The sequence below is a fragment of the Rhipicephalus microplus genome, chromosome 2 (assembly GCF_043290135.1).
Source record: "Rhipicephalus microplus isolate Deutch F79 chromosome 2, USDA_Rmic, whole genome shotgun sequence".
Classification (NCBI taxonomy): Eukaryota; Metazoa; Arthropoda; class Arachnida; order Ixodida; family Ixodidae; genus Rhipicephalus; species Rhipicephalus microplus.
The window spans coordinates 216,477,957-216,497,937 of record NC_134701.1 but is presented as its reverse complement, the minus strand read 5'-3'; the positions used below and the strand labels follow the sequence as shown (position 1 = coordinate 216,497,937).

General features: G+C 44.2%; 1 protein-coding gene across 1 annotated transcript in view; it reads left to right on the top strand.

Annotated features, from left to right (window-relative positions):
- The first annotated feature begins 11,268 nt into the window (after positions 1 to 11,268).
- Positions 11,269 to 19,981, top strand: part of LOC142774850 (cell adhesion molecule Dscam1-like) — a 331,807-nt gene continuing 323,094 nt past the window's right edge. Inside the window, exon 1 of the mRNA XM_075875992.1 lies at positions 11,269 to 12,235. Coding sequence (XP_075732107.1) covers positions 12,163 to 12,235 — 73 coding nt within the window. The 5' untranslated portion in view covers positions 11,269 to 12,162. The remainder of the gene's footprint in view (positions 12,236 to 19,981) is intronic.

The following is a 19,981-nucleotide window of genomic DNA, read 5'->3' as shown; positions in this document are numbered from 1 at the left end:
TATTCTTCACGTCGTGTGCATGGGTTGACTTACTTTCAGAAAGTAATGTAAACTCGATAACTTGTTTTGAAACGAAAATAAGGAAATATACACCACAAATTGAAGAAATTCTAGCGTTTTCGTGGCTATAATTTTATTGTACCGAAGTTGTCACAGTGATTAAATAGCTAACCGATGGGGAAATTGTGCTAAACGTCACGGTAACAGAGAGTATAAATGAAAGCTATTCTCAAATTTTCCTAAGTATAGACGTCAACAGCTTTTATGCAGGATGTATATTGGGTGATTTTTTTATATATAGCGTTCCTTTTTCAGCACAAGGGTGATTTCGGAGGTTAGTTGGTGGCAACTGCGAGAGCAAAGAAGAAACTGACCTCTTTAAAAAAAAGTGCCAGCGGTAGACAAGTACTCGCCTTGTTCTAAAATACTTATTACTGCAGAACTCCGAGGGTTTCCAGTTATCTGAGTGTCATAAGTGATCTGACAGCTTACGTGGATTTCTTTGGAATGTTTAAGAACCCTTTGTGTAAGCGCTGGACACGAATTAAAGGAACATTTAGAGTGGTATATGTCAGTGCTTGTTAAGTCCTAATGAAAGCTGTATAGCACTATTTTCTTATATTTCAGCACTACAATGTTGAAAAATGGGTGCTTAAGTTTCAACAGCGAAGCTCATAAAGTTCTCTGTAAAATGTTATCAGGAAAAAAGCTATCATTATGCAAAATTGGTACTCGCCACAGAGATAGGGTGAATCTCTCATCGCTGGTACACTAATAATGAAGAGTACGACTGTTAGTCTGACAAATGGCTGCAAAACACCGACGCCGAACCTTCACAGTGCAAACAATTAAGGGATATTAGGAAACGAGGAAGGCAACTTCGGAGGCGAGAGGTCCCCGAAGTGACGGTATAGCTCAGCGCCAACAACCACGTGCCCGTAGTTCTGTGAAAGCTCTGAAAGCTCGGTTCGAGCCCACCTTTCTGTCTCTGGAGTTTGGACACCCGTTTCGTATATGCGACTCTCGGTGTTGTAGCTCATGCCTCTCTGAGCAGTGAATCGATTTAGAAACTTCGTAGCGCCACCTAGTTACAGGCAGCTACAACTTAGAAGCAATAAAAAATATCCAAGCATCACACAACTACAGGCTTTCATCAACATGGAAGCAACCAGATTAGACTACAAAATCTTCCAGTTTTGCTCTTTCAACCCTTGTGTGAATTAGTGTAGGTTTCGCAATTTTTCGTTTATATCGAATATTTTTACAATTTTGGGAAAGAATGTTTATGGAATTAACAATAGAGATTCTTCGACATCTTCTGCGAACCTGTATCCGTGCATTACGACGGGAGTTTGGAGGCAAGGGTTCTGCTGTAGGCAAGTGCCTCTGCTCTAAACCATCCACGTCTTCTTTCCATGAAAATTCACTGCATCACGCTTTGTTGATTTTGTTAAACAATTACAATGATTCAGGAATTTCTTGATGTTTTTGTTTTACTGGTATTGTTGAAGCAAGACTGAAAAAAATATAGGGTATTTTGCGAGGAGCAACCGCTTACCACTGTTGTGCGACTTATGTAACAGAACAATAGAATTTAGATCTTTAAGAGTAGTATCTATGAAGCACGCTTTCAAAAAGTCACAAAGATTTGTGTTTCAATTAAACGTACACAAGAAACAACAAAGTGGATCTATTGTGCTTGTTTTGTGCATAATTTTTACGTGGATACGTTTTTTTTCTTGCACATATCCAAGCGACCTCCATGGGATCAAACGGGAATTTTGTTTTACCTCTTAGGAGTAGTCCCACGTCACGCAACTTACTCCTGGCACTACCCTCGTCGATGTGGCTTCGGCATTTAAAGCACATAAACACACACACGAAGCAATCTTCAATATGAAATTTGAAACTGGTGTGACAGCAAAGGAGACATTTTGTGACACCGTTCTTTGTTTTCCTCGGAACACCATGTGCACAGGCACGATGTTAAGCCTCAACAGACACAAAACGTGAAGTGGATCAACTGACTTGTCTCAGTAAGTCACTTTGAATCGTAAACAAAAGCTTAGGCAACAGCAATACGATTCTGCATGTCGTAACCGCTACAAATATGGAGTGTGTGGACTTAGCGGTATGTTTCCCATAACTTAATTTTTAATAAATAGTTCGCCTCCTAATGATAGTTAAAAGTGCGAACGCTAAGATACAGACCAACTTCTCTGCTCTCTTTTTTTTTGACAGCTGGGTTTCTAGCACTGGTAAAGACTGTAGAGTGTACATAGAGTAAAAAAATGAAGCAAGTAGAGGTTTGTGAACGATATATATATATATTTACGAGGTGCGGGGTACCCAGCAGCGAGTTGACAGAAGCGTTTCACATAAGAAAAAGAGGGGATCAATGCGTCAGCCAGCCTTCTGTTTTGCTGCACGATAAAGAGTTCGGTTTTCTTGAGTATGTTCCGAGATAATCTGTTTTCTTTTACCATGTGTTCTTGATGTGCCACTGATGTACTTTTTTGCCTGCACATGCATGAGTCGTGTTTTTCAGTTGCCTGTATATATATTCCGCCCTTTCTAATAAACAGTTTAGTTGCGAGAAAGCGCTTGTCCTCTCTTTATGTCTGTTTTTCGTGCGCTTTAAATGATAGTTATACCACGTGCTAGGAGCACGAAGAAACGTACAAGGAGACGCGACTGTCAAAATCTCAGACGCAGAGGAGGACGTCTCCGCTGGCACGGGTTGCTCGTCTTCGTCTTCTTCGTTCACTGGCACAGAACTGGCTCACTGTTGGCTGGCACTGAACACCAGGTGACAGTAGTATGAACGTTATATATATTGTTCATAAATATATATTATGAACGATATATATTTATGAACGTTATATATAAAGACAGCACGCAGCGTAGGTGGCTCTCGTGATCTTCGGGCGTGCGGCTAGCGACCAGCAGGTCATCCAGGTAAACCTTGCAGAAGTCGAGGCCCCGGACAACGCCATCAATGAACAGTTGGAAAGTTTGGCCAGCATTCCGTAAGCCGAAAGGCATCCGTAAAAATTCAAACATTCCAAATGGCATTGTTATCGTGGTCTTGAGAACATCCTCTGGTGCTACGGAAATCTGATGGTATGCTCTCACGAGATCTATTTTTGAGAAGATGTTCGTACCATGCAGACAGGAGGTCAAGTCGTGGACGTGCGGCACTGGGTAACAGTACAACACTGTGAGACGGTATAGTGTCCTATAATCCTCGCAACGACGCCAATCACCACCTGTTCATTTGGGGACCATGTGAAGCAGCGACACATACGGGCTGGATGAAGGGCGTCCTATGCCGAGTTCCATCATATGCGAGAAAACCTGCCGGGCTAGCCGCAGCTTCTCGGGCGAAAGCCGCCATGGGCGCGCGTAGACCAGTGGTCCTGCGGTTTCTGTGTGATGCTGAACATCATGTTTTGCTTCGGCGATTGCCTCTTTCTGTTGCGTCTGCTCTGGGAACTCTTGTACTATGGCGGTGAAGTGCGATTTTTCTGATGGATGGAGTAAGGTTGGGCTGAGCGGAGGACGCAAATACGGCTTGCCTTGAACCGCTGCATGACATACGGGATTCTGAAGCCATTTGTTTCGAACATCAACGATCAGACGAAAGTATTGCAGAAAATGAGCACCCAATATAGCGAATTCGACATCGGTGACAACGAACACCCATTTGAACGTTCTGTTGAAACTGAAGTCCAGTGAGAATAAACGATGTCCGTATGTTCGTATTACCGTGGTATTGACGGCTTGGAGTGGTGACGTAGTAGGGTTCTTCCTTTCGGTTTGTGACGCGGGTTATCACGCTCACCTCGGTGCCTGTGTCGACTAAGAAACGAGCTCCGTTGTTGCGGTCAGTAACAAAAAAATACCGGGGGACAATTTAAAGGCAACGTATCAGCACCGATCACTCTCAGTGTTTGCCGCGGTCGTTTCCAGAGTGCACGCAGGGTAGAACACAGTTACGCGCATAATTTCCGAACCGCCGATGATACCAGCATATATTTTTCCGCTGCGGCTGTGATACTTACGTGTTTGGCTCACTTGCATCTTGCGCTGTCCTGCTTGTAGGCAAAGCTGATAATGTCTTGGTGTGTCGAGAAATATCTGCACGCATTTGCTGAAGTTCATCCGGCACCCGTTGCTCTTGCACAGCAGCCAGTGATGTGGGCGTGGTGATCCCCACGAGCCGATCAGCGAGCTCGGCGACTGCAGGTAGGTCTTTCTGCTCTGACGCCTCGATAACCACGCGAACACTTGACGGCAGCTTTTGCAAAAAAGGCTCTCGAAACAATGCTCCCTCTACGCTGCTTGCTGTTTCGCCGCATAATAATTGCATGTGCCGCAACAGCTGACTAGGAGTGCTGTCGCCGAAGTTCACGTCGTGAAACAATTGATGTAGGCGCTGCGATTTGGGGGGCGTGACACGACGGATGACAGTTTCTTTTAGCGTTACGTACGCTTTTTCGGCAGGTGGGTCGAGTAAGAAATCCCGTATTTCACTGGCTATGGGTGGTGGGAGGCTGCTTACGACGTAGTGGTATTTGGTTAAGTCGGATGTGATGCGTAGCGCTGCGAACTGGGCTTCTACTTAAATATACCAGAGTGCAGGGTCCGTGGTCCAAAAGGGTGGCAGCTTACCGTCGACTGAAGAGACTGTCGGCGTAGCTTTCGTTGTAGAAGTCGAAGTCATAGTCGCGGAGTCTGTCGTCGAAGTCATAGCGACGTTGATTCCCAACCCTGGTGGCTGTACCACAATTCCGGGTCACCAATGTTGGAACGCACTGCGAGGCTAAGCTGGGCGTGCAGGTCGCGCAAGCGAAATGAACCACACGCGTCCCAAACAACAACTGACTTTTATTTCCCTTGAAGTGTTCGAAGAAATGTCACGTGATTCTTCGTGCTTGCGCTCTTGACACTCGCACACACAAGCACCGTGTCGCGGCGCTACAATCTCATTGATATTGTGTCAAAACACGTAACACGTAAAAAAGGAGCCCTTCAGTATAGACTTCTTTTCCTTATATATATATATATATATATATATATATATATATATATATATATATATATATATATATATATATATATATATATATATATTGTGTGTGTGTGTGTTTGTGTGTGTGTTTGCGAAGACATGTACACTATTTTGTCCGCCACGGTGGAGCAGTGGCTGAGATGCTCGCGGGTTAAATCCTGACCTCGGTAGTCGCAATGCTAAAGAGGCGAAATGGCAAAGGCCCATGTACTATGCGATGTCAGTGCACGATAAAGAACACCAGATGATTCAAATTTCCGGAACCCTCCCCTACGGCCTCTCTCATGCCCATATCGTGGTTTTGGGACGCAAAGGCCCACATAGTTCATTAGATGCACTATTTGTCCCAACAAGCTTAGATTATGACTAGACAATGTCGAATCTTCCATTCGATGATAATAATAACTGATGTGGTGTTAGGTTGGTCCTGAAACCAGAGAATCGTCAACAGAAACGCTACAGTGAAGGGTGTCTGAAGTCGGCCACCTGGGCTTCTTTAATATCTGCCTACATTTAGACTCACGGCACTTTAGCGTTTGGCCTCCATCGAAGTCAGGCCACCGCAGCCAGCATTCGGTCCCGTATTCTTCAGGTGAACAGTCACCACAACTGCCATTTTGAAATGTTTACCAATTTAGAGCTCCGTTTAGTTATTCTGTTTATACATGTATTGGTTTTGATTTTGTTATGCAACTTCTGTCAATAGGTCAGTTATTTCGTTTTTTTCTGTGATTGCCTACTGCCTCTATACTATTTTCAAATATGGTGTTTCTTTTACTACGTCGTAGTCGCATATTTATTAAGCTATTACGCCGCTGTTTACCATGCCATATCACTTGTTTATTTATGAGTGGCAGTACTTTTTGTATAGCATATACAAGACGCATTCAATTAATCTGTGCAGTGAATGCTTGTGCGGTGCTGGAGGCCTAGTCAGGTGACTCTCTTTATTGTCACCTTTTGCCACAAGCACTACGACAAGCTTTTATTGTTGGGCAAAAAAATAAATGAGAAAATACCCATTAGATTACCACGCTGGGTATTGATTCGATTTAAATATTAAAAAAATGGCGGCATATATTTCAAGGTGATGTGCTGCAGAAAACGCATGACGTTTCACTTGTAGAAGCACTTTTAGAATGGCTGGCAATTTTCGGCACACACTTCTATACATGTACAAAATCACCACTCCCGCTTTCGGATTTGTAGTACAAAATATTTCCCTTGAACACGGGGTCAATTCTTGGACGTATAGTGTATAAGCGATATTGCCCGTCCGGGCGTCGATTGGCATGACCGCGTACGACACTGAGATGTCCGCAATGACCCTGCGCGAAGAAGTCAGAGCCGCACCACTCGGAGCGAGAAACTCGTCGGTGCAGAACAGCGTGAAAGAGAAGAGAGTCCGGCTTGATTGCCTCTTCTTCCGCCTCTCGAGTTCTCGCGAGAACCCCTGGAAAGAGTCTAGTGGGGCGCTACTGCACGACAGCAACAGAGAGCCACGTGGGGTTCTTCTTATTGCGGCCACTCTGTTTACTGCGCAGTATCACTTGCTCGCCCTATCTTCCCGCGCTAACTGTCATTGCCAGCCTCTGCACTTCTCGCGCCAGCACTTCTTGTGACCTAAGTGCTCATGTATGGATAGTTAAAGGAGGACAACGGCAATCACTCTTCGGCTGGCCAACTCTTTTTTCGCCTTCGGATTTCGCGCACTCTATTAAAAGTTTGCCATCAATCATATAATAGAGTTTCCTAAATATACACTAGAAGAAACTTTTGCACTAGTCAATCTGCGACCTCCAATGCACGGCGCGTCAGAGAGCATGGGAGTGATGGGTAGTATACGGATTTGTCTAATCTTTGTCTACTTATGGCTCAGTGTGTGTTTGTGGGGCTTGAAGCAGTTCTGTCTCGAAACAAAAATCTGCGAATGTTCAGCGGTTTCGCTTCACCACTTTAATATTTTAGGCTTTCTAATTCCAATCGGCTCACGAAGTTTAAAAAGGTTCGTGCTTTCCTTCGAAACAAAGCGAAAACACAGAAAAAAAAACGAAGCCTAAAGTGCGATTTGCCACTCGCAAGTACGAACCTTAGGCAAATCCGTGTACTTACCATTATTTGCATGGTCGCTGAACAATTTTAGCGCCCGAGTCACCTCTAGTACACTTTAGGGAACCCTATGATTCCTACGACCCCTGCTCTAACCCACCCAATGTTGTAACATTTTTCATCATAATGTTTAATAATGATTCGATGGGGTGGAGGCAAAGTGGTTGATGACGTAAAGTACCTGAGTGTACAATTAGTTTTGCTTAAGCTGTTCTTCCTGTAAGCCCATGCGAAACCCATATGCGTCTTTGTCTACGTCACTACCGCGAATGATGGTCAAAAGGAAGAAGCAGTTCACAACCAGAGCTACACAGAGCAAACAGATTGTCTCAGCCAAAAGAGAGCCATATGCATTTGTCGATGTGAGTAGCTCCTCTTTTAATTCGGTTCAGGTTCAGAGTTGTCCATAAAACGGAAATGCAAGGGTTTCTTTGTTGCTCAGACTCAGAGAATAAAGGATATGGTGGTAATGAATAATGTACTAATGGGTGATGGACATATTTTTAGTCGGGTATTTCGCTTTCAAATGCAAAAGTTGTAACCATATGCCGTGTGGGCGATAATATGACAGTGACGCGTCAGTTGAAATAAACTGGTTCTTAGCAGCGCCTTTCAGCCTGCTGAAGCAAATTTTTATGTTCAACGCCCTTCTAAGTTTTCTAACCAGGGTTGAATTGCTGGTTTAACGTTAAGTTGGCGTTTGCCCGAGAACGTCCTCAGCTATTATACGGAGCGGAGTAAGTATTTAGCAATCTAGTGAACAACATTAATTTTAGGGCAATTGGTAAGGCCAACGCATCATCAAAGCTAAAGTAGCTAACATTTGACGCCATAAGGTAACCGTAACTCAAGCCAGTCTTAAGGCACTGTGCCTCTGCAGTAAACCGGGAACTGCTACTGTGACATCTGTTCACAGTGTTTGATTCAATGTAATTTTTATAGAAGGAAGTAGCAAATAGTCTTTTTATCTAGTGATGTGCGCCAGTTTCAAACTGTAATCTTCGTCAACTCTACGTGCAAATATTCAACGAATTGTTTCTCAAACGAAGAGTTCATGAGTCACCATTGTGCTCAATCTGCTTTTAGGTGCTACAAACAATGGAAACATCGTCGCATATTTGTAACAATATGGTGAAGAGGTCTTATATTTATGGCAGTGTTTAGTACGTGCGGTAAGAGTAAAACTGAGAGGTTTTGCGTTGATGGTAAATGCAGGTTTACACCAGCCGAGGTGGTTCACTGGTTATGGTACTCGTCTGATAACGCCAAGCTCATAAGGTGAAATTTAGGCCACAGCAGCTGCATTGCAATGAAGGCGATAAGCTAATGACCATGTACAAAGATTTTACGTTCACATTAAAGAGCCACTGACCCCGAGGACGAAACCTAGTTGTATTTCTACTGTTTGATTTTATTTTCCTGTCTACATACTTGGCCACTTGGTTATGAGCGTTTATTCGGGGTGATTTCATGTTTTTTTTTGTTTTTTTAAGTATTGGTGACTTTTAGTTTGAGTTAAAAGCATTTCAAGACATCGCCACCAGCATGGCGTAGATAAAGGCCCGGGATGACGTACCGCAACAAAGACGACCATTGTCGATGTCAGAGAACATTCAGATGGTGGCCACAAAACTACGACAGCCACTTCTGGCACTCGACTATAGGGCTATTCTTGGTCATCATCGCTCTCACTCTATCGTTGCACTGCTCTCAAGGTGATTTCAACCTGAACTCACACCGAAACACGCCCTTGGAAGGCCAGAAAACCCTTCTGGGTTGCGTTCCACCACTGTATAGCCGCAGGGATACCGAACTATAGGGCCCTCTCTCATTGTTAGCACAGCCCATATCTCTCTCAAGTATACAGGGCAAACAAATGTTTTTAGATGCATCTGCTGAGCGAGCTTGATCCGGTGTCGTCCACGCTCGACTGCGCATGTACGCCATTTCCTTCACTCGCTCTCCCCTCCTACTCTCCCCCCCCCCCCCCCTCACTCGCCTCGCAGCGCCGATGCAAGCAGCGTCTGCTAGCGAGTTTTGTGATTGCGCGCAACAGTTCACTGGCCACGCCGTATATATATGTGCACTGGATCTTGACCTCTTAGGCAGTGCTGGTGGGAGAAGTTCCCTGTTCGTTGTTGAACAATAAAAATTCACAGCGTGTGCTTCGAAGCGGACTGTGGGTCTTACGCCCAATCAGAGCCTTCTGCCTCTCATTGCCCATTAGCAGCGATTGGCATGTTCCAGTAGTAAACACCGGTCCATGTCTCCGTGCTTTGCACCTCTCCGAGTTTCTCTGATGCGCAACGCCGCAATGAGCGCCGACGTCAATGACGCCGCTAGTGTAAGCATTAGCGCTCGCTGCTCCGCACACACACGTGGTTCACCTTAGCAGAAAATGGTGTAGTTTTCTCCCCTAACTTCTCAAATCATGGCCGTTCAGAGGGCCCACGCGAGGGTGGTCAGGTTTAACCTGACCGTCCCCGAGTGGGCCTAGCCAGGTGACGCTGAGTTAACTCGCTTCTATAGTGGGCCCAATTTCACTCCTCACTCCACCACCGCAGTCACATTGTTTCATTCTTTCGCAAGCAGTGCTCCTATTTGAAAACGGCACGGTCAGCGCCACCAAAGTATGAGCGCAAGTGTCTCAGGGGTTTCCCCACTGTATGGGGCAAGTTTGTTTACAATTTTATGAAGGCGTTTTGAAGCGATGCCTGAATTGGCCACAACTAATGATGGTAGCATTGATTATACCACATGCTAGAGCACGTACGATTTAATCTCTGCAATACCGGACAAAGCTAGCAATTTCAGTAAAAAAGCCACAAACAATTTCCCCGCCAAGGGTCTTTCAAAAACATTACATGATCGAAATTTTTGGAGCCCCCCACTACGGCTTCCGTCATTATCATTTCATAAACCAGAGACTTAAAGCGCCTTATTTATTGTATGAAATATAGTTTTGACACACATGTTTAGTCCGTAATGTCTTGAGCTTAGCCGGCGCCTTGTGCTCAATAGACGAGTTTTAGCTGATACTTGAGGATAAAGCTAGTGAAGGCTCTTGCAAAGCCCGTTGGTGGGGACATTTTTTAGGGAGCATCATCCTAATTGAAACCTTGAGAGCTCCCACTGTCTCGCGAAGTAACACAAAATGGCTGCCCAGACCATGTGGTTTGAAGAGAGCGGGACAATTTAGATGTCTACGCTGCGGGAAAGCGGCAAGCTTCCTCTAATTAGACTCTCTTCGTTAGTATCTGTATGAAGTTGAGTGCCGCTGTAGTCTTGCACCGAAGTGGCTCTTAAATGAACCCAACTGTACGTTTGCATTATCACGGAATGAGGTTTTTTGTTTATTTTCCCCAATATAGTGCAAATATTCCCAGTAATAAATAGGGCTGATAATAGGATGCGAGCGTCTGATACAATTCTGTCACACATAAAGAGATGAACACAATAAAAGTATACTTAGTGCTATGTATAGTGCAAACAGATGTCAAAGACATAATGTTGAGCTGACATGCGGAAACCTACAGGTCCATTACATTGTGAAAGCAACGATGCGATTACATTGTGAAAGCAAATGCGATTTCATTGGGCTTATCGGGACTTCAGATGACATGTTCTAACTTATGAGCTTGTGACAAGTATGTTGACATGAAATATTTTTAAATGTTTATCTCCTTTGTTCAGTATGCACAAAACAACTCGGCTGCGCGAGAGCATGGGCCCATTGCCTTCAGAACATTGTATCGGGGTTAAAGATTTGATACCTGAAGCTAACTTGTTGTAACCAGAAAAGCGGGTTGAAAGAGGAAAGTTGTTCGCTTCAAAAGAGATCAGTCACCTTCGTTGCGCTGCCTTGCTTTTACCACCAGCGGAGCAGGGAAGGCGGGCATTAGAGAGGGATAGAAGGGATGAGTGGCGGAGGAGAAGAGGAGGAGGTGAGGGGTGGAAAGGGGTTTGGTGTCACGCTGAAGGGACGAGGCGCGCGCGCTCTCGCAGAAGCGCGCACGGACACTCGTGCACGTGTGCTCCCTGTATCAGGCTGCTCACGCCGCCGGGGCGCTCGCGTCGAGGCGAAACGCAGGCAGCCCCGACTAGCGGCTGCCACTGGGCCTGGAGTCGGCTCGCCGGAGTAGCGCTCGTGTTCGGCGGTGGTGTCTCCGCCGCAGGCACACCTGCTCTGTCAGAGTGCGCGCCCGCGTCGCTTCACTGTTGCTCGGTCCCTTGTCTGCCCATTTTTCTCCCGTCGATAGGTCTTACGCGTCGACAACGTGTGCATAGGGCAGTTTGAAAACTATTGAGTGACGAACTGGCATGACCTGTTGCCAATGAGTAACGGTGCGAAGCACGTGGAGCAGCGCAGAAATCTACGTCTACCAAAACAAAGAACAGCGCTTGCACATCGACTGTCACCTGTGGACATTGATTGCTCTGGACATTGTGCTGCCAGTACCTTGTCTCTGTTGTGCAAAGTATCTTTTTGTGCTAAAAATCAAGGTGTGCTCTGAACTGCTAGATTGTGACTCTAAATTGAAAACACTGCTCAACCACGAAAGAAATGTATTCAATGGTGTTGAGTAGCAATATCAATGTTACCTGCTTATTGAGGCAGTCTGTGTTGAAGATATAGAAATCAAGCTACATAACCATCGCAAGCCGCGTCTGAAGACTCTTTTGCGTGACAACCCCATCTTTCTTGGAAGATGTCTCAAGTGACGAGTCTCCATGTGTGTAGTCGCGTTAACGGCGGAGTTTCCACCCCATGTCTTCGAAATTGCTTACAGCGCATTTATGTAATCAAAGAAACTTCGGAAAACAATTAATAAATAGACTAGTATCTACAAGTTTTACGTTCAAGAAACTCAGTGACACTCTGCTGTGGCGTTGCCTGTCTCAAAAATTAGACTTTTCAGTGATCAGGCTCAGTGACTTTTGGATTACCACATTTACCGTCATTGTCTTACAAGGTGAACATGACTAACGATCGCCGAGACGGCACCGTTTTCATCGTGGTGTCTTCGTGTATTTTGCTGTTATGGGGCACGGGTAAGTCCAGTGTTTCTTATTTTATACCTAACTTGATGATTAGATTTGTTATAGGACTCGGCATAACCATATTTGTCATGCCTTGGCTGCTCCGTAAGGGTTCCACCGTGACCGTGCAATGAAAACTTCTGTCTTGCAGTTAAACCAATGAAAGTGCATGCTCAGCTATACAAATGCAGTTCAGCTAAGACGGTTGTATTTGTGACACATTCACAAATGAAGAGATTCGTAAGCAGAAGATGAAGTCGCAATGGGGGTCGCCAGGTTGAAAGTCACCGTTGTTGTGAGAGGGTACATGCTAAACGTCAACTGCGCAGGTTAAAAAATAACAAAGTAAACTCTCAAGTTTTTAGGCCCCCTTTTTGACACGATGGATAAGATATTTTATGTAAAACATAAAACGCGAAGCTTTTTGACGTACTTACGGAAGTAACATTTGCGCGTGAATGTGTGTGGCAGCGCATGACTTAATCATGCTTGCAGTGCTTGAGGAAGCAAGCGTAACTTTCTTAATAATGAAACGTCTTAATATTATCTTTGATCACGAATGTATCATTTAAACAAATGAAACATGGCAACACTAGACGAGATCAGAGAGCAGACATAAAGAAAATATCAGTCATCATCTAGAGTAGATTTTTTGTTACAACCTCACTCCATGTACTTAGTGTACGGTGTAACTGCGTGAGATTGGTCAGATGGACCAGGTGGATTAAGCGAAAGAAATGGCCCACCCCTGACGGCGAGCCGCAAATACATGCAACCCTGGATGCCAAAATAAAAGCACCGTGTTTGGCCACGAGCTTCTTTTGATGAGCTGGAGCCTCCGTGGGGGGTTTTGCCTGGACTCCATTCGTAATCGGAAGCCTTGACAAGGCGTGCAGCGAGACGTGTAAAAGACTACGAGGCGCTCTTTACATAAACATCCATACTCTGGCTTTTCCCGGCAAAACCGTCCCTCGCTCCATTACCCTGGATTGTGAGGCCCAATGCGAGCAAATTGCCTACCCGATAATGCACACAGGAAATGGGAGACGGAATCTCTGAGAACAGTTTCCCGCGTTGTGTCTTCGTTCCCTCAAGGCATGCGAGTTGCGTCCTCCCGGATAGCTCGGATGAGAGGACCGCTTTTGCGTAATGAACCACATGTTCATCGCGCGAGTCAGCTGGAGGAGTCGGCAACATTGTCGGGAGCTTTCGGCGAGCTAGTGTTTTTGTACGCGTAATTGGAGCCACTTGATTGATGGCTACACTGTGAGCGTAGACGAACCATTTTGCGAGGACATCTTTGCCGAGCGCTTGGCCAAGATGAGTGCGACACTGCTCTATATTTTGCTAACGCGCCGGCATGGTATGTTTTCTACAACGATGCCCCTGCGCGGTTAATCGCTTGTGAAGACGGCCCCTGCCTTCTAATGCATGGATATAGAAGAGTGCCCTCGGTTGCGGTATGTAGGGCGATGCAATGGTATGTCACGCAAATTTTTAGATCTCAACGTGTTCTTTCGCAGCCAGCTTGAGCGACGCTTTCGATTCTCACTCTCGTTTACTGTTATTACGGACCAGCAGCAATGTGTGTGGGTTTTGAGCGATGTACGGGCCATTATACTTACTATATAATGCATGCGCAATAATATATGAAATAGAAGCGGTAGCGCTTTGCGGTTTGTGCCCTAGTCGTCATAAAGCAATTATGCGTTGCAATGGATATCTTCTTTTTACCATCGATTAAAAAAGCTCATCTTTTATAATTATGTATTGAGTGAACGGCACGCTGTTGGGCGATATACTATCTTTCTACTTACTACCTTAGTTAAACCAGCTTTATTGTTTTCGCTGATATTACTATTGTACTAATATAGAAAAAAAACTGTCTATACATCCTGTACCAGACACTAAAAAGATACTATTACCAATGTGTTGGGCCCTTCATTGCTTGGAGAGATAGACTGATACTAACTACAAGGCTTATTTACAATTCCTAACAACGAACTTTTGCAATGGAATGAAGAAGTTCTGGTTTTTATTTTTTAATATTATTGCTGCAATAAAGTTGGTATTGATTTAAGTTGCAATGCGACTTTAGGAATTTCGCGGGTGAATCGCCCTGTGTTGTGCATGCTTTTGATCTACACGTACCGTGCAGCGGATAGCCACGGATGGGATGGTAAAATGTGAAATAATTGTTTTTCTAGAATAAAATCATTCTAACCAGAAACTTGAAGTGCTTGTAGAATTTTTTTCAAGTATCAACTACTTAATGTGGCATGCTTCACACCAGTTAGGGTGTTTTCGAGATCCGAAACACAAAAAAATTGACTGACCACAAGTCGGTTGAACGAACACCATAAACGTTTGCTACCAACCCCTAGGCAAAGAGTGAGACAAGTGCAAATTATTAGGCAAAAAAGAAATGGCTGCCGCCTTTATTCTTAATATCTTACGTTCCCCTGTGCTCGATATACTCTGGATCTGTTCGCAGTGGCTGTGAGGGAGTATGGTCACTACGAAAAATCACTGACGTGCTGCGTCATTTTTCTTTATGCTTTTGAGACGAGCCTTAACTGCATAGAATCATAGCTCAAGCTATCCATCACAATGTCGAGACACAACGTGGAATTTTGGCCAAAGCGTAACAAAAACGTTTTTTTTCTATAAAATTTCTATGTTCATGTGACTTAAATTTCAAACCACAGATTTTGTACATCCTACTGTGAACGATCGATGAGTTCAGACGCCTAGATTTCTTTTTTATGATAAGAACGTTCAGGTCACAGAAATCCCTTTTTTTTCTTTTGGCATTAGGCAAGGGCCCCTATAGTAGTCATTAGTTTTCGGGAATCCCTATGACGGCTTTTCTAGCTGATCCTGTCTCCAAAACAGCATACAAATTGCACGCATTGCAGCAGGTAGCCCTTGTGGCATGTGTACTGTAGTACCCCGTAACTCTAATCTAAACTAATAGGTCATACCTGACAAAATTAAGCAGCTTCAAACCTGCCCTAGCGCTTGAAGCTCAGTTGAGGCACTGTGTTTTTGGCATGTGCTTGCTAATAACGACTTTTATACCGAAAAAGCGCCAGGAAGTTAGAAACAAAGGAAACAAAGTGAAATGTAGTGAAGTTAAGCAAAGGTCTCCTCCATAGCGTCATCACATGCAAAAGAAGCGAGACATTGTCTGTAGATGACTATCACCAAATGATGCTGCTATGACAGCCAGCTTCCCTAACCAAAAAGAACAAGAGGTATGTGGTGCTTTTTCTCTAAGTATGCTTAGCGGCCTTCAGAAGCCGTTGCAGTTGCCATAAAATAGAGCGACTGTCGGCCACTACAAGTTTGATTGAGAAGTTGGAAATGGTCATCATCTTTAAAGAATCAAAACTAGTTGGACTGTATTCTACTTTTTAGGTGGTCAGAACTTGAGCTTACATAAATATTGATTGATTGATTCATATATGAGTTTTAAGGTCCCAAAACCACCATTTGATTATGAGAGACACCGTAGTGGAGGGCTCCAGATATTTCGACCACCTGGGGTTCTTTAACGTGCACCCAAGTACAGTCGATGTGGACATTGTTGTTATGAACGCGAAAGAATTGACCAAAAGTGCCGCCACCACGGTATACTCTCTAACGTCACGATACCCGTAAAACAGCGTTTCCAAAACGTGTTTCGAACGCTTTTGCCATTTACTAAAGATTACTATCAAAGTTACTAGCACGCGCGTGCTTAGATTTCAAAAATCCCTCAAATCACGGTTTCCTCCGCTGCTTCTCTTTTACAGCACTTTTTCGTCAAAAGAGCACACACTGTTTTTTTAACGCGAGCTCGATACATGTCCAAACAGCTCTCCGTGACTGCTCTGTTGCTATATAACCGAGCATTTTCGATGATCTTATCGATTCCCTTTCGGCGGGTTTCCATATAGCTCTCTACTTTCTCCGGCTGCTGCTTACAGGGTGCGTCAAAAGCAAATCTCGCTCCGGTGAACACGCCTTCATCATTCGCGGGCACACAGCTTCGAACCGGTGCATTTCCCCTCGTTCACTTGCTTGCCACCCTGGGTCGAGGTCTCCGTCCGTTTCGTTCTCTTTTTATTGCGACACTTTTCTCTCCTTCGCGTTTAGCTCCATGGATCGATGGGCACGACTTCTGGAGCGTCGTTTTGGGTCTGTTCCCGCCCCGGGAACGAGCCCTCTTGTGCCCTGCTCATTTTCAAAGCAAAAATTCAAAAAAAAAACAAAGTACGGTCGCTAGTGCTTCCCGAAGCCGAAAGCATTGTCACAGAAGGGTTGTTGCGTGCCCGAGCAGTTTTCACTCCCCGAACCCAGATGTCTCCGCCACTCTTTCGTCAATAATTTCAGCTCTTGTGCCCGCTTCTCTTTCGGGATAGCACTTCCTTCCTTCTCAACCTCGGCGTGAAATTGGTGTAGTTGTTCTCGACTCTCTAATACAAGCGGCGCGGTTTCCCGATTGACTTGAACTGGAGTCTCGTTGCGTCCCTTCACACGCTCTATACAACACAGCTTGTTCACTCCTCCACCATATTAAGGTGAAAGACTTAAACACCTGACTTAACGCTGTAAGTGAATGTCAGCGTCTGAGGCGCCGGTGGCGTCAACACTATTCATGCAAAACGTCACCATGTGATACCGTCCCTCTATGACGTCATGTTGGCATCACCTATGACAAAATGATCAAAGTCACGTGATGACGTTATCACATGGCGTCGTCGCTTAGGTAAAGTTCAGCTGATCACGGAGGCACTGCATAACCACGTAAGGCGTGGAAAGCTTCTTATTTCTCTGATACCCGAGGCAGTGCACAGCTCATTGTATGCGTGAAGAATTCGGCGAGATCAATACAATCGAGTGAGAAGAAAATGATGCCTTTCACCACCTAGGTATTTGAGATAAGTGCGTAATAGCACTATCTGGCGTTTTATGTCCGAAAACCAAGATGTAATTATGAGAGACGCCGCGGAGTAGAGGGCTCTGCAAATTTCGACCATTAGGTGCGCCTAAATGGCTACTCACATCGCATAGCAGACGAGCTTAGACAAATGTGAAAGATGGAACGAAACTTTTCAAAGCTCTGGCTTTCTCGCTTTCGCCTCCTACCAGTACTGTCTATTCTTCCTCTGTTAACAGTTGAGAGTAGGAATTAATGCACATTATTTAGCCTTAGTTCAGCGTCGTTACTCCGATTGCTGCTTTACCATTCTGAATACATATTTTTTACACGCGTCACCAGCTAATTACGGAACGTTAGTGCAGAGCCGTCTCGTCGGACGATATCGACATTTCAATGAGAGTATGTTTCCACTTCCCTCTCTCCTTCTCCGATTCCTTCACTTTTCTCTCTCCCTTTACCTTTTCCCGAGTGCAGGGTAGCAAACCAGATACTCGCTTTCTGGTTAACCTCCCTGCCTTTCCGCATCTCATATCTCTCGCTCTATCTCTACGTGTATAGTACTGTGAGTTTCTGTTAAATATTATTTGTCTGCCAATTAGGTGGTATTTTCTAGGTTACTTTCTCTGTCATCCAGGTGTGAAGTATGAAAAAAATTCAAGTAGATGTGTTTTAATATCCTAATTAATACAGCCCGCACGCAAGGCTTGAGCATATGAGAGTTCCTAAAACCTGCAATCTCGGTCAACCAGATGTGAAGTATGAAAAAAATTCTAGTAGATGTGTTTTATTATCCTAATTAATACAGCCTCCGCAGAAGGCTTGTGCATATGAGAGCTCTGAAAATTCGCAAATGGCGAAATGACAAAAAACAAAAAAGTGATGCTCGATGCAGATTACGCCAGTAGCACTGATGCAGCCATTAAAATCTACCAACGTGTCAATCTTCTCATTTAGTAAAATATTTATATAAGCCGAATTCATGTTCACCTCTACTTCGAAACTGCTGTTTTCTTCCACGCACCGACTTCAGAGTGTAGTGCTATTGCCACCAATTTTTTCATATTTGTTCGCACGCCAATGAAGTAATCAACACTTTTCAGTACGCAATGCGCCATGCTACACCTCGTGATGATGGCCTAACTAAATGAGCGTAAGTTAAGAAAATAAATATTTTATAAAATTAGAGAAAGTGATCAGTATATTATAAAAATAGAATAGACTAGGCTAGGCCAGTGAGTGTCACCAGGTTGTTCAGAAAGAATATATATTACGTGCCGTAAATGTGCCATAATTATAGGTTTTTTCTATGTAGTAAGACATAAATGACTTGCAATGAAATTGTTCTTATTGACCGAATTGGAGTGATACGCCACTCATCGAAACTTTTTAAAGGAATATACACGTTATATTTGCACCGTCGAAAGTTCTAACCAGCCTATAAGTGTGAAACTACACTGCATAAAATTTTTTCTAAGTTGCAGGGTTCTGCATACTCCACATTTACCGGACCATGCCGAACTCTGCTAGGGCTAAAGTTTCCTTTTATGTTGCAGCATCATGCGCCTTCTACAATGGTTATTAACATCATGTTTGTTATTTTTCGGGCTCTGTCCATTGCAAAAGTTCTGCATATAACCTCGCCTCGGCAGTTACGACGAAGAAAAGTGTGCGGTAGAAAACGTTGTTAAACATCATATTTAATACTTCTTATGGCTGAACACTAATGAGATCTTACACTCGTGCTCATTTCCCGTATTTCACTTTAACGAACGTTAAAGCAGATGAATGCCCTGTTGGGTTGCTCAGTGAGGACCTTTGAAGTTCTTTTCAGCGCAGTGTAAATATGCTGGCGTAGTCTTCGACTAACACCGCTTTCATCCTCTTTGCTGTCTGTATGCCTAAAAAAATCCTTGTTTACAGTGCTTTCCTTAGTGCTTACTTTTGTTAAATGTCCATTCTTTTCATAATATTCTTCGAACTACAGTCCTTCAGGTCCATGGTATAAAAAGGTTCAGGAACGTGTATTTGAACAAGGGCTACTCACACAACACACGAGTGGATGGTAAAGAACTTTGTTCACAAAAGCACCTATGAGATTACCGAACTAGTCTAAGGCCATCAAAGAATTATGTGTCGCAAGGCACGGTGTTCCCACCGTAATCCGGGCCCGCTAGATTGCCAACAGTTAGTCCCGTAAATTCGAGCAGTATTCATAGCGCTTGGTCCGGTTCTAGGTTGGCTTTTCGTATATTGTTCCGATGTCTGCGTTTCCGTGAGATACGTGCCACGCCTCTGTGTTCGTGGTTGCACAGTATGCAGTGCGCTTCTGGGTGTTGTTTCAGTGTGCCCTGTTACTTCGTTATTTTAGTACTCTGCTTTCCTGGTACCCTGCTTAAGCTTATGGGGTTTTTGATGGTTGCATTGTGCGTACGAGGACAATGATGTTTAACAATTACAAAACTGATCGGACGAAAACATTTCGTCGTAAATCATTGTACAAAAAAGACTTCATTACGCAACGCGACAGTAAGCATTTGGATATAAAAATAGAACGTGTACTTGTATTAGCCTATAGGGTTAACTAATTGACAAGCTTTATTTGGCATGCACCTAGCAGCTGAGTATTTCTGCTAATACGGCACTAAGGCTGCCACTAAGTCTGTGTGCCACGTTCTAATAATAAAGTTGTGAAAACAATGGCAAAAAGAAAATCGTGAGCAGCAGGAATGGTAGAAAATTTTTGTCACAAAGTTCTCATTTGTGCCTAATAGCCCGCCTTTGCATAAGCTCTTAGGGCCACATTTTATTAAACTTAAAATTACCACTAAACT